This window comes from Trematomus bernacchii, unplaced genomic scaffold (genome assembly GCF_902827165.1).
Source record: "Trematomus bernacchii unplaced genomic scaffold, fTreBer1.1, whole genome shotgun sequence".
Taxonomy (NCBI): Eukaryota; Metazoa; Chordata; class Actinopteri; order Perciformes; family Nototheniidae; genus Trematomus; species Trematomus bernacchii.
The window spans coordinates 1485816-1501170 of NW_022987593.1; the positions used below are offsets into that span (position 1 = coordinate 1485816).

Sequence of the window (15355 nt, forward strand, 5' to 3'; positions counted from 1 at the left end):
TTATCATCTTTACAAGACCAATTTTGCATAATAATAATGGTAATTTGTGTTTTGCAAATGTTCTGTTTGCTTTTACAGAGGAACACCAACATAACTTTGGGTACTCATTAACCTGAATTTTTACATTTTAATGATCAAGGTCTATTTTGATGCTCATGATGCTACAGTAGCATCTGTCTGACTACTTTCTCCAAAACCAATTCAAATGCAGGATCAGTAGAAGATAATGTCTCACATCTAGTAGAGATGCTGACCTTTTGACTGGTTTCATTTAGGAAGAAATGATCCTTAAATAAGTGTCATTTGTATTTTGTTAACATAACAAATTATGTAATAATGGGTATTCAGATTTCATACACTATAAGCGAATCTTTAGCGACAATTTTAGTGGCAAACTAAACTGTAGATATAGTGTGGCCGATAGTAAATCTGGCACACAAATAAAGTACAAAGCTACAATATGTTTTAACCTTTGGGGCTTCAGTGGTTTAAAAGGTTAAGCAGATCGGAAGATCACCGGTTTGATCCCTGTCTCTCTGTCGGCATGTAGAATTGTCCATGGGGCAATATTCTGAACCCATTGAAGGCACATCCATTAATGGGTGAGTGTGTGTGAATATGTAAAAGTTAGCATAGTGTAAAAGCACCAAAGATCACAAGACTTGAGTATGAAGGCAGTTATATTCAGTTAAACTACAAACCCTGCTGCCACAGAGGACTCCCCATGTGTGAGGACCTTTACAGTCTATGGTGAGGACCTACTCTCATGTGGTTTCATATAAACACAGGGTTTCTTTCTTCTCCCTTTTCTAAAGATAAATCATTACAGGGATCCTGACTGGGGTGTGGCTTTACTTTAGTCACATTTTATCTCTTCTACTACATCACTATGAAAAGCAACAGACCGCTACACAATGTCTATAAGATGTTAACTACTACTAAGTTAATTATTCCTCTCAGTTGTTTCACTTCCTGTCATTAATTCTCCCCCCCCCCCCCCCCACACACATACACACACACATGCATTTGTATTTGTATTTCAAAGTTTGTGCATCAACAAACAAAAGGTATATAGGTTTCAACTTCTATCATATCTATTTACGTTTTTTTGTCAACATAACACTGTTTCAGTAAAACCCACATGTGACCAAAAACACACACCAGTTCTGAGTAAAGAGATGTGTGGCTGGAGGGGGATGGAAGGATGAGACACAGTATACACACACACACACACACCACACCACACATGTTTGTATTTCAAAGTTTGTGCATCAACAAACAATATTTTGTTATATAGGCTAGGTTTCGACTATCATATCTATTTCAATTTACGTTTTTTGTCAACATAAATGTGATGTTTGGCTGGAGGGGTGATGGAAGGACGACACACACACACACGCACACGCACACGCACACACACAGTGATACAGCAACACTGTAGCTCCTCCCCCCGGTCCTTGCTCACGTCCACTTTCAAACATCACCCCACTGCTCTGGCCCCGCCCCTTGTCAGCCTCCTAGAAAGTCGTCGGATGTGACTCAAACCTCATTACATTTAGCTTGCAATTGACTTGTATGCACAGCTTCAGCGTGACTCTGCTTCTTGTCCTCTGCGTCTGATCGCAGACCTTTTTTTACGCGCCACTCCATATCTGCGCTGTTTACAGCTGACTAACTCTTCTCTCGCAGTCAAATAAGGACATCCAAGGGGGACAGAAGATGTTTGGGATGTGGAGGGGACTCACCGGGCTTTCCATATGTTGCTGTCTGCTGATGCTGATTCATTTTTCGCCTCAAGCAGGTAAGGAATAAGAACAAATTGGCAGCAAAAGAAACATACTAACACATTTCATACCACCCAGAGAGATGCTCCAGGGTTTAAAAGTTGGTGAGGGTCATTTATTTTAGCTCGCTGGACATATAAAGGCATAATCCACGAATCATTATATGCCTCTCAATTAATATTTGTTTTGCTATAATTTCTGTTTTTTTTTATCATTAATTGGTTTCATGAGTTTGTGCGGTGAATGTGACCGGTGAATGAGGGGAATAACTGTGGGTTGAAAAACATTTATTTAACTCCTTCCTAAATTCTGAATAGAAAAAGTAGCATGTATGTTCAAAAACTGTGATAACTAGAATAAAGACATTGATTGTAAAGTAATAGAAACAAAGTATGCTCTACAATTCCGGCATATTTGAATGGAATCTACGCACCGCGTTTTGATTGGCTTGTTGTGGTGCACGAGTCAAGCTTCAGGTGGGAGGATACAGGCGGCTGTCAACGAGAAAAGGGTGCGGCTGAAACACTTGCTCTTTATCTCCACAGCATTCTTAAAAATCAGCCTTATTTCTGTGTAAGTTCATTGAAAGCTAATAATATAGTAAGTATCCCCTGGACAGACATACAACAAAACAGCAGCTTGTCAATGGGGGAAATTATTCTCTTGTATGGATTAAATGAATTAATAATATATTGAGCGTCATATTGTAGGCAGCCTACAATATGACGCTACAGTAGGCTACATAGGTTCCCAGCCCACTTACAATATAAGACACCAAATATGTACAGTACATACATAATGCACTTTGTTGAAACAAGCCAAGTTTAAGCATATGGTACCTAAGTAAACATAAATTACAATCTGCTTTACTTAAAGAAATTGCCTAAAATGGTAAAGATGGCAATAAAGACACTTAAAAGACAATTTAAAAAAACCCTGTTGAAAAGGGGAAATAATATTGATAACATACATGTATGACCCACATTAAGCATTGTGTTGTTATGTGCATCAAATATGAATAGTTGATTTAAATGCCCAAAATAAATAATACATGATTAAAATCGTGCTTTATTTTAGTACAGCATCCTCACCGTTGAGTTTGGTGAATAAATACAATATGTCATTTATTTTCTTTGGTGAAGGAGTGAACCTAATGTGGTTGTCGGTTGAGGCAAAAATATGCTGAGAATGAACCTGGTTTCAGCCCCAATCTGCCAGCTACTAATCCCCAGGTAATCTTAACTCTCCACAAAGAGCTTTTCTGATTAGAAATTACGTTTTTTTCCAGTTCATGGCCCCCACATAGATCTAGTGTGTGTGTATGTGTGTGTGCATGTTAGAGGTTCATATTAACATGTGCTTTCCTTCTCTTTGTTTAAAGGTCAGGCTCTGGTTTGTTTAATGTTCACTTTGTTTAGCATTCTCCTGAAATGAGGCAAAGTCCTGCTATGCAGATGATTTTAAGACAGGGTTTTTCCACATGGAAAACTAAGACTTTTAGACAGCAGTGACTCGCAAAGAAAACACTTGAGAAAAATCATTGAGAAATACCTCTGCAGCATTTTGTACGGTAAGGGGGCTGGTGTCTGCAGGGTTAAGATACTGGCATCAAGGGAAAGCTACAAAGACAATGTTCAGCAGTTTGAAACACTTCCAGACAATGACCTCGTTAAATATTGAATAGAAAGTCTTTATCTAAGATAAACAGATAGAGTCTTTTGGAATATGCTAATCAAACTTTATGTAACCACATTACTTTATTGCAAAAGTATTCCCCAAGGGCCTCACTGAGTTCATAACAATAAAGTTAAGCTGTGTGTGTGTGTGTGTGTGTGTGTGTGTGTGTGTGTGTGTGTGTGTGTGTGTGTGTGTGTGTGTGTGTGTGTGTGTGTGTGTGTGTGTGTGTGTGTGTGTGTGTGTGTGTGTGTGTGTGTGTGTGTGTGTGTGTGTGTGTGTGTGTGTGTGTGTGTGTGTGTGTGTGTGTGTGTGTGTGTGTGTGTGTGTGTGTGTGTGTGTGTGTGTGTGTGTGTGTGTGTGTGTGTGTGTGTGTGTGTGTGTGTGTGTGTGTGTGTGTGTGTGTGTGTGTGGACACTATGCATGTGCTGTGAAAATGCAGGGGTGAGGTCACAAAGGGGGATTGTTGTCATGCAGTGTTGTGATGACATCTTGTCTAACCTCTTGTGAGTATCTGCCATTCATTCAGCCAGTTTCGGCTGTCAAACAAGTTGGTGTTTTCATACATTTTAGAGGGAATCGTAGGTGTTTCAGTAAGATGGTACTTGAATAGGTTTGAATAGCTTGACATACTGTTCAAACAGGTCTGTTTAGCTGAATTTAAAGTGCCTTGCAAGCAGTTTTCAGACTAGGCATTTTCAGCTATACCTGAACTTTTAGGATATGAGAGGAAATACACTTATGGCATAGGTTGACCAAAAAAGAAAAGAAAGAATGCATAATTAGTCAGTAAAAAGTAACATTTTGGTATATGTATAGTTTATACAGTAATGGGGATTTAAAATAGTTAGTGGCCCATATGTTGAAGTTGCAGGGCTATACAGTGGAAAATGAAAATACAGGCTGCATAGTTTAGTCCCCACCATCAAAGAGCAGAACTTCGAGGTTTGGTGGAGAATCTACACTGGTTGCATGCCTGGCCAACCATGTGTGTGAGCAATTGTGTGTGATTGGGGTTTCCTTGAAGTGTGAATGTACATGCACAGGAAGAGCCTCTATAGATCATTACAAGCTTTTCCTTGAATCAGTGAAACGAGTTAAACATATAGTTTCCAAGATTAACAAAATGCAGTCAAGCTTTCATTTGAGTTTTTAAAGCAGGTAGACAAGCCCAGCATTGAGAAAGCATTCTCTCTTTATTTTACAATTTCCTGAATTACCACAATAATGTTACAAGTCAGACCTGTACTGTCACATTTTCAACTGTCACTCAACCACACAATCAAATTGACACACTTCCTGTTGCTTTGTATCTCCGCCTCAATCTTCCGGTCACCGTGATAATGCTGTTATAAGAAATGTCACTCTGGGACCAATCAGCAACTGGTGGTGTGATTGTTTAACTCCTCCTACGCCATTGTCTTAAAGAGGTAGTCTGTCATGCGCCCAGCCTCCAGGTCACAGGAGAGACTGGCAGAGCAGAGGTGACTGAGGATGACGCTCACTGGAGTATGAAGGGCCTTTGTTGTTTCACATATGACTTCATGTTGATGCCTTCTTTGCTTTGACTGGTGGTTCATTCAGGAGTGATCCTCTTGGGGCAAGACCTCTTAGCTATAAATAACCCGGGGTCAATCTAAGATCATACCACCTATATGACAAAAAGAGGAGCTTTAGCCATGTACCATACCTGAACTGTGTCAAACTGTGTCAAATAAACAAGGAACAGAGGTGTGTGGTAGCGATACATGTGTAATTCATTGCATTACCTTTAATGGTGGCTAGGCCCAAAATGCAGATAAAGTACATCAAGTTATCAAGAAGTATAACAAGAAATAACATATAGTAAGTGTTGGCTAGTGGATATTAGTGTCAACGTTTCACTGTCAGTTGAAACACTTTCCTGTATATCATATGAATGTTTTCAAGTCTGTGTCTATTTTAACTTTGTTTGTCTTCCCTTTAAAACTTTTTTGAATGATTGTCCAAAAGTAAAGTGAAATTGACGGATGCTTCATAGATGTTTGGGGACATGTGTCTGTGTCATCACAAAAGAATACACAAAATATGACTACTAGTATACTATTTTTGTGTTCCTGAAATGGACCTAGTATGCCCAAATACTACGCCATATCTTTTTCTAACATGAGACAAAGAACCAACTGTTGTCATCTTGATTGTTGACTCTAGCAAACGAGGAAAAGGTGTGGTTTCCCAGTTATCTGAACATCTGTGGCCTTCAAGTTCATTCACTTTTATTTGTGTGTGTAATTTTCAGTTAAATATTAACCTCACAATGAAACCAGTTTCCTTTGTGTTGACACAATCTCACATTCTTACAAGGTGCTCACCAGCCGCAAAGTATAAATGTAGTTTTGAATTATTTTTTTCTATCTCTCACAGATGCAGCCTTTATATGCAGCTCCGATAGGTTTGAGTGTGGGAATGGGAGGTGCATCACCCACAAGTGGATATGTGATGGACATGACGACTGTGGTGATGGAACTGATGAACTGCCGGCAACCTGCGGTAAGATATTTAAACTGAAGGACGTGTAAAGTGAAGTTAAATACATGTGAAAGCCAAAGCCACTGAGATTATTTTCGCTATCCATTAGTCTGCCAATGATTTTTATCAATCAATTGTTGCATAGAAGAAATAGTAAAAGTAATATAGTATTTGTTTAAGGTAGTGAAAATGCTTTACAACTTTAAAAACAATTCTGAATAGTTTACTGTATTGATTTTATTTTCTCTGAATTCACTAACAGATAAATTAACAAATTGTTACACTACTCAATATATATCAAAGAAAACAAACAAAGAACCATTATCTTGACCTGCTCATTACATAACATTATATTAGGCAGTAACACAACAATAAAACCACTGTATGCAACAATAGTTTCATTAATCTCCAGGGTTGTTCAGTTTTACAATATGCTCTAGCTGCAGTCACAGGCCTTATCTATTTGTTTACACATGAGAACATTTCAGTCATACTTCCTGTTCTATCCGCAGCAACCAAAACATGTCAGCCGACAGAGTTCAACTGCGGCGGAGCCACGAACCAGTGTATCCCGCCGTCCTGGCACTGTGACGGCCGAGCTGAATGTCTAAACGGAGCTGACGAGAAAAACTGCAGTAAGTTTTATGTATAATTATTTCATAGTTTTTTACAACATACTTAAACACTTAAAACAATACCAATGTAACTGATAAAAATAGTCAGGATTTTGTAACCTTCAAACAAAAAGAATATACCATATTCATTATGAGCTTTTACTATACAATAAAGTTATTTATAAACCATATCTAAATAGAAACTACAACATTTGTTTGAGACAAATAATATATTAATATACAGTATATATTAAATCAAATTGCATTTTAAAGAATGGAATGGAAAACAAAAATGTGTGTGGGACGTTAACTGAAACCAATAGTAGTTATTTAACTTTACAGCAAAAGAAACATACTAACAAACAAAACAAGAATATTTTGATGATGTATTAGAAACAAATATGAGGTTATTATAACAATAGATAACTACATTTTTGGTTTGTTTTTTGTGTAATTTTCACACGTCTCTTCTCTCCCCTCTCCACAGCGGCCAAACAATGCATCGCCAATGAGTTTCAATGTGCCAACGGCCAGTGTGTATCCAGCACTTTCGTTTGTGACAAAGACAACGACTGTTCAGACGGCTCAGATGAGGCTTCCTGCCCCAAACCCACCTGCAGCACCCGGTCCTTCCAGTGCAACAACTCAGTGTGTGTGCCCAGCTTCTGGCGCTGCGATGGAGACAAGGACTGTGCAGACGGGTCGGACGAGTGGCCGCAGAACTGTGTGGGACAGCACACAGAGAAGCCAGCCGTGCACTGTGGCGTTCACGAGTTCCAGTGTGCTAATGGGGATTGTATCCACAGCAGCTGGAGGTGTGACGGAGGATATGACTGCCAGGATCGATCAGACGAGGTCAACTGCAGTGAGTGCATTTTTCATTTGCGCCATCTACCCCTCTGCAAATCTGTTTCCTCTGATAAATCTTCTCTGATATCTCTCAATTAGATAGAAAACAGTGTTTGACAGATTCAGCCTATTTTGCTTGGCCGTTCATGATACATCAGCGAGGATTTCTACTTATTCTGTGTCATCTATTTCTCCTTCTCATTTCTCTATGTCTTATTCCTCTGTCTAATTGTCTTGTTTTCATTCATTTGTCTTCTTTTTCTAGCTCGTCCTACTTGTCGCCAAGATGAGTTTCAGTGTGGTGACGGTACCTGTATCCATGGCAGCCACCAATGCGACAAACATCCCGACTGCAGCGACCAAAGTGATGAGAAGGACTGCCCCACAGGTGACTGTCCTACCCACTCACTTTGTCCAGATGCTAACACTTTCATACTTAAGATCCATGGAAAGGTTGTTACATTTTGAGCATTTCAATTCACACTCTCATGTTCTTGTCCACAGAAAATGTATGTGAAGGCCCCGAAAAGTTCAAGTGCGACAGCAGGGAGTGTATCAGCATGAAGAGAGTGTGCGACACACAGAAAGACTGCAGTGACTCATCCGATGAAAGTGTTCAGTGTGGTAAGAGAAATCCTATTTTACCATCCAACCAACAGTTATTGATCATCACACAAAGAAGTGTCCCAAAAAATTGGGTATACACTTAAGCTCCATTGCTGGTAGTATAAACATTTGAAAAAAGGGAATCTATATCACGGCCTGGAAAATATGATTGGAGCAGCAAGTAGCGCCGGCTGAGTGGCGTAGATGGTTTGTGGTTTCAATTAGTTAGTTCACCGTCTACTTGAGCTACCATTAGGAAAATGGTTGTCATGAATTCCGTGTGAGCTCTGTATATCTGCATTTCCACAGGCATTAACGAATGTTTGACTGCAAATGGTGGATGCTCACATTCCTGTACGGACCTTAAGATTGGCTACAACTGCTCCTGCCGTGCCGGATACAGACTGAAGATGGACAATAAAACCTGTGAAGGTGAGAGAAGGAAGTTTGATGATTCAAATGTGTCTGTTTTTCAAGGTGTACAGTGTATTATACTATACTATACTTCTATATCTCAATTTGCCATTTGACCTTCTGTCCCTCTGCCTGCAGACATTGATGAATGTGCCGAGCCCGACATCTGCAGTCAGATCTGCTCCAACATGCCCAGCAGCTACAAGTGTGGTTGCTACAAGGGCTATGAGATCGACCCTGTGAGCAAGACATGCAGGGCCGAAACAGGTAATGTTTAAAAGAAAGAAAAAAAAAGTCAAAAGTAGCTGTCTCGTCTTAAAAATGACGAATGTGCATGACCTTTACATCTCTAGTGCTATCTAAAACATGTTTTCATCTTTCCTCCTCTGTGTCCTCCAGGCAATGTACCAGCCCTCTACTTCACCAATAGACACGAGGTGAGGAAGATCACGGTGGACCACAGAGAGTATGTCCGTCTTATTTCCCAGCTGAAGAACGCAGTAGCTCTGGACATAGACATGCCAAACAAAATAATCTTCTGGTCGGACATGTCTCTAAAGAAGATCTACAGGTTAGGAACAACTTTAAGGATCTGTTTCTGTGTCTCTGTGGTTCATTAGAGGGGAGGACTCTGGTGACTTAGGATCTTATCATTAGGCTTGTTCTCCAGTATAATTCATCCATAACTCTGTACTACGTTTGATTTGTAAGCGATATCTGTCTCTTAAGTAACACTGTCAAACCTTTTCTCTTTCCCAACAGCTCCAAGTTAGATGTGGCCGGTAACTCCTCTCACCACACCGTAGTCATTGGCAATGAGATTGAGGCCCCAGATGGCATTGCGGTGGATTGGATCCATGGTAACATCTACTGGACTGACTGTGTTTTGACGACTATCTCTGTGGCAACGATGGACGGCAGCAAGAGGAAGACCCTGATCACAAATAACCTCCAAAAACCAAGAGCCATCACAGTCGACCCTGTAAATAAGTAAGTGACAGTTTTGGGTTACAGGTGGGGGGAAAGACTTGTGAAATCCCTTTTCATTTCAGTTTCACAAACCCATACAATTATCTTGCCCTTATTTGTTCTATTATATCCAGCTCTGTCTTTATGGTCTATTTAATCTGACAAAAAAGAACAAACAAATAGCTACATAAGAAAATCTCATCGGCTTGCAGAATGAAGTGTAACAGAGGTGTTACAAACAATTATAAATGATTCAAAAATACATGTATCACACTTTTAACAAGATTTATTTGATTGTGTTGGGCCATATAAAACCACTACCTCCTATTTCTAGTAATGACCGTCTGTTTGATCTTCCTTCATGTACTTGATTTGCTGAAATAAATTGATGTTTTGGATTTTTTTGTAATTAGTTTTAATTATTTTGTTTGTGTTCTCTTTAGCTTCATGTACTGGACAGACTGGGGAGACGTGGCCAAGATAGAGAAGAGTGGGTTGAATGGAGCGGATCGCGTTGCCTTAGTAACAGATAACATCATGTGGCCCAATGGCATCACCCTAGGTAAGCAGAGTGTCATAAAAGCACTAAATGAAAACCAATAACTCCTAAATCAAACAAATATCTATAAAACGTCTTATTGTGTTTCTCTCTGGACAGACATAGTCAACCAGCGTCTGTACTGGGTCGACTCCAAGATGCACACTTTGTCCAGCATCGATGTAAATGGAGGGACGCGACGCACTCTTATTTACAGCGAGGAAACGCTCCCCCACCCCATGTCTCTGACCGTCTTTGAGGTCAGTCATGCAGTCACACTCACAAAAAGCATCTAAAATAGGATTTGCACATGTTATCAATGGGCTCTGTAGGAAGATCCTGCCCTTGAAAATGGTAAAAGACTTTCATGGAAATGTCAATATAGAAGCATATCTTAAAGATGACTATATGAATCCAAGTTTTTTCTTTGCATCATTACTGTTGGATGGTTAATGATTGATTTGACATATTGATCCAAGCGTGTCAATCATTCTTTCGTTGATAGCCATCGTATTAATCCAATCCTTAACTTAAAATTAAAAAAGAATTAAAAAATGTGCCTCCGTGGTTCATAAACTTCAAACACAAATGACCAATTCAGTTATTCCCATACATCAAATCAGTAAATCAGTAATCAAGTCCATGCATGGTGAGCGTCATCCAGCTGAAACGGTTTGGAAATACAAAGCCAGAGCTCAGTGCCCTTAATTTCCCTTTGATCTGGATCAGTAGTGCTAATTCTTAATCAGTCTTTGTTATTATTATGCATTTGTAATCATTTCAAATGGGAATATTGTTAAACTGTTTACTCAAATGTCATTTATCTTTTAAATAGGAGAAAGTGTATTGGACAGACATGGCCAACGGTGCAGTTTACAGTGCCAACCTCCTGACAGGAAAGGACATCACTCAGCTGGCAACAGACCTTGATCACCCGGAGGACATCGTTCTGTACCACAGCCTCAGGCAGCCTCAAGGTACAGAAACACCACTGAATCTGAGAGATGATGTAACAAACACAATGTTATGGCCATATTGTGATTTTTAATGCTTCTGGTACCCACTTTTAGGCAAAAACTGGTGCAGCGAGAGTAACAGTATAAACGGAGGATGCGAGTTTCTGTGCCTCCCTGCTCCTCTGATCAACCAGCGCTCACCTAAATACACCTGCGCCTGTCCTGACAACATGACCATGGCACCTGACATGAGAAAATGTGTGACAGGTAGGTGTCCCCTACACATGGCAGTTTAAATAAAGTGAATTTGAACGTGGAATCATTACAGTAACCCTTTGATTTACTTTCTCAGTATCCCCAGTTGCACCTCCTACAGATAAAAAACCTGCTGCACCGCTCCCGCCCAAAGCTCCAACCAAACCTGCTCCTCCCAAGCGAACTGTTCCTACCACTACTACAACTATCAACAGACCTACCCAAAAACACACAACTATCTCATCTAACCAGAAGCATGTTGCTACTGCTCAAGGTACAGGAAGGGGTTCTGGATAACTGCTGAAAAAATGCAATGTTTGGTGAAGTGATATCTGCAACAGTCTAGAAACTCACATCCAAGTGCTTTATTTTCCTTATTCTATTGCAACATAGTAAAGGAGACGCTATACGAAGGTATAAAAGGGAAGCTGGGTTTAAAGTGGATTTGGGACGAATAATGTAAGAATTCTTGCCATTTCAGCCTCAAAAAGCATGACTGTAGTCTTATTTGAAGGTTGTTTGTAGCCAGGTAACATACAGTATACTACTCTCATATAGGCCTTCAGTACATATTAGGCATATCCATCAACCAATTGACTTAGCTTAGCATTAAAAACAGGAAACAGGGGCCATCGCTCTGTTTAGAAACCTTCAAAATCAGCATCCCTAACACGCACAAATTAACACACAATATCTAAATTGTTTTAAGCCGTAGTTTTACAGAGATTGTGTGCTTATCTGCTATTTCAGTTAACAGATTAGTAGCCTCCCCTGAAGAAGCCACTTCCTCCCATCCGATGGCTCTCTACGTCGTGTTGCCAATACGTAAGTTCCACATTTCAGCTCTTGATGGCTCACACACACATGCAAACCGTAAGTGCGGTTTTCTCTGCACTCGTATTATTTCCCCTGAACTCGTTGACGTGACCTTCCACTCCTCTTTTGCTCTGCAGTCGTTATGTCTCTGCTGGTCTTTGGAGCAGTTTTTCTCTGGAGAAACTGGCGTCTGAAGAACACCAACATCATCCACTTTGATAATCCAGTGTACCAGAAAACCACTGAGGATGAGCTACACATCTGCTCAAACAGCTCTGAAGGTTACGTTTATCCTGCGGTATGTTCACTTTGATGCTAGATCACTTTATTGTTTATATAATATAGTCTCTAAAATAAACTGTAAGTGTATTATTATACAGCTGTACTTATTCAATGTTTTTACTTTTTCTGCAGAGGCAAATGTTGAGAATGGAGGACGTGGATGTTGCTTGACCCAAAAGATAAAGAAGACCATTGTTTTTTTTTGTCATTTTTTCTGTTGCTAACATGAAGCAACAAAAGGCATTATTTTCTTAGCAGCCTTTGCCTTCCCCCCTCCAAGTGAGCTCGTGTTGTGGCCTCTGTCTCTGATCTCAGCACTGTGCCGCCCAAGTCTGAAGAAAGAAAAAAATAAACTTTCTTTGAAACATCATTATGACAAAAATAGAGCAGGACTCCAGGAAAACATTAAGTCAGACCACAAAATGGTTTCAAAAATGAAAGACTAATGTATTCTTTCAGAAGATGATGTTCTTATTCCCAGAGCCATGACTCTTTTGAAGCTGAAAAAGTCTTACTTTGCCACCAGCACATTGCCTCACTTTATTTAATATACCGATGACACAATTCACACATTCTGCAAGTTTAACTTGAAAACCAGACCCCTACTCTTTTAACACTCATGTGTGCCTTCCATCTGTGCTCTAGTAATCTAGAAAAGTGTATTGAATGTATATAAATGCCTTGAAGACCAGAATACCCTCCAAACTAGTTTCTGCGTTAATTAATGCCTTAATGCTAAAGTGCTTTAGCACCGTAGCCTTTCCTCCTGCGTACAGTGTTGCACATTTAGTTAGCTCCTATATCAGAGGCATTTTTCTTGAGCATCCATCGTGTCTCAAATGGAAGTTCCATTTAAATCAGGACTGTTGTGTTTTTTTTCCTCTTATGACCCCTCTTCAACAAGGTAGCTGAATGTGAGGGAGTTATAGATAGTTTACATTATAAGTGAAAAAGCTGCTGAGTTTTTTGAAGTCAACCAAAGTGAAGAAAGTTTTCTATTTTAAATGAAGATACTGTAGTTGAGTAAAAAGTTTATGTCTAATAACACTGTATATAAATAATAAATAATGTAAATATTTTGTAAAACTCTCTTAAGTTTACTCTGGTGTTGCCTTTTTACATTTGTAAATTTGAATCAAGAAATGTTGTACATATGTAAGAGATTATTTTATTTATTTATGGAAATATGCAAGATAATTTTTTTGATTGTTGTCATCTGGCTATAAATTCTTTAATACTTTATTTTGGAGCCTACCATGATGTATTGTTTTGTTCCAACTAAGCCAGTCCAACCGTTGCATTGTAAAGATGTTATTTAATGTATGTTCGACCAAGTTACTTTAAATCAGTCACTCCTGCAGCGTAGTGCTGCATGTTACAGAGAAATGTTAAGAAGCTGTCTTTTTCCTTACACATGTTTGTTTGTTCTTCAGTGACAAGTCTTACATCATTTATGTTGCTTCTGTTTTTCTGTTACTATGACATAATTTTCACTGTGAGATTAAGGCACATACTGTATTGTGCAGAATACAATGTTTAATGGTCTGCACAAATGTAGGTATGTACAGATATCGATGTGCACAAACAGCCTGCTCGTCAATTCACATTGATTTGATTGTTTGTTCATTTTTAAATAAAATAAAAAAACATCTTTAAACCCTGTTTTTCTCTTTAATGAAGTTTGGTTTTAAAGGTTGTAAAATGACTAAACTAGGACATGTCAGAAAAACAGTGTTATCCTCACTGACAAAGCTGATTATTCCTGGTACAATGGATGTCCATGAAACCTGTTTATCGTCATGTTGCCTGGAGACGTTGCCATCGCTCCCTATCTGCACCACAGTACATTTGCAGAGGGGTGAGTGCTTACAGTAAGTGTCTCACCAGCAGCCTTTAGCTTAAGAGCAGATTTGTTATTAGATGATGGGGAATTGTATGTTCCTGGTCCTGAGGAAGGATAAACAAATGTGTGTCATCTCATTTGAATCCTTGAATGCTGGTTACACTCAAGTTGGTTTTGTTTAAACAGAAGGCAATGCGTTTAGTGGCATTAATAGTGTCTCTTTGCTTTTAAATCATTTCCACATATAAGAAAATGGGCACATATAGACAGCTAATATACTCACACTGTCCTTCTTTCTTCACAAGACACAGAGGCATGTATATGGCTCAATTAGAGATCAATGTGCACACGGTGATGGTTTGACCCACGATGACAACCACCTGTTTGCATATGAAATGGGAACATGTTTTGCTATTTAGACATGACTTGGTGTTATTTGATTTTGGTCTGGCCTTAGGTTTGGAGAAGATGTCATGATCAGTTTCCCTTTTTCGGTTATGTTTCCTTATTTGCTAAAGATAAATGAAAGACTGAAGTCAAATGTAACCAGTCAAGTGAACAGAGAGATATAAGGGGGCTGTTTGAATAGAGAGGCATGACGCAGCCATGAAAGCTGAGAACCAGCATACATCCTCTCACTAATCCATTTAACCTCCTCCATAATTCATGTTTAATAATGGTCTCCCTCTCTTCTCTTCTGACAGCAGTGGGGGTTTCACTTAGGAAGCAGCGGTGAAGCCTCAACAGCAACTGAGAAGGTATTTATCAACAAGAAACATCCCTCCTAACTGAAAGCAAAGGTGAAACCACGAACAAACAGTTACTACAAGAAGCTGTTAGGTGGGACTAGAGGAACAGGATTTGTTTGCCAGAGGTCATGGTGTTGCAAATGTTTCACCTCTCGATTGTCTTCAAAAATGCTCTATTCTGCAAACCATGGTGACCCAAATTAACTTAAATACAATGCTAGACATAGTTCCTTCATAATGCTTTAGCAATGTATCGGTATAGACTAGAGCTTACAAAATGAAGTTGTTATCTCTTTAAGCAAACAGCTGAGATGACTGCAGGGAAATTGTTTAACGGAAACAAAGTGTGTGTGTGTGTGTGTGTGTGTGTGTGTGTGTGTGTGTGTGTGTGTGTGTGTGTGTGTGTGTGTGTGTGTGTGTGTGTGTGTGTGTGTGTGTGTGTGTGTGTGTGTGTGTGTGTGTGTGTGTGTGTGGGTGTGTGGGTGTGTGTGTGACACA

At 39.5% G+C, this 15355-nt stretch overlaps 1 protein-coding gene across 1 annotated transcript; it reads left to right on the forward strand.

Moving 5' to 3' along the window:
• The first annotated feature begins 1544 nt into the window (after nt 1-1544).
• On the forward strand, nt 1545-13925 carry ldlrb (low density lipoprotein receptor b). The gene is made up of 18 exons (XM_034129407.1): nt 1545-1801; nt 5862-5987; nt 6479-6601; nt 7068-7445; nt 7695-7817; nt 7934-8053; nt 8345-8467; nt 8588-8716; nt 8849-9020; nt 9212-9439; nt 9862-9980; nt 10077-10216; nt 10792-10933; nt 11027-11179; nt 11265-11441; nt 11918-11992; nt 12121-12281; nt 12398-13925. The coding sequence occupies exons 1-18, from the start codon at nt 1720-1722 to the stop codon at nt 12434-12436; spliced, it is 2610 nt and encodes an 869-aa protein (XP_033985298.1). The 5' UTR covers nt 1545-1719; the 3' UTR covers nt 12437-13925.
• Nucleotides 13926-15355: the final 1430 nt, after the last annotated feature.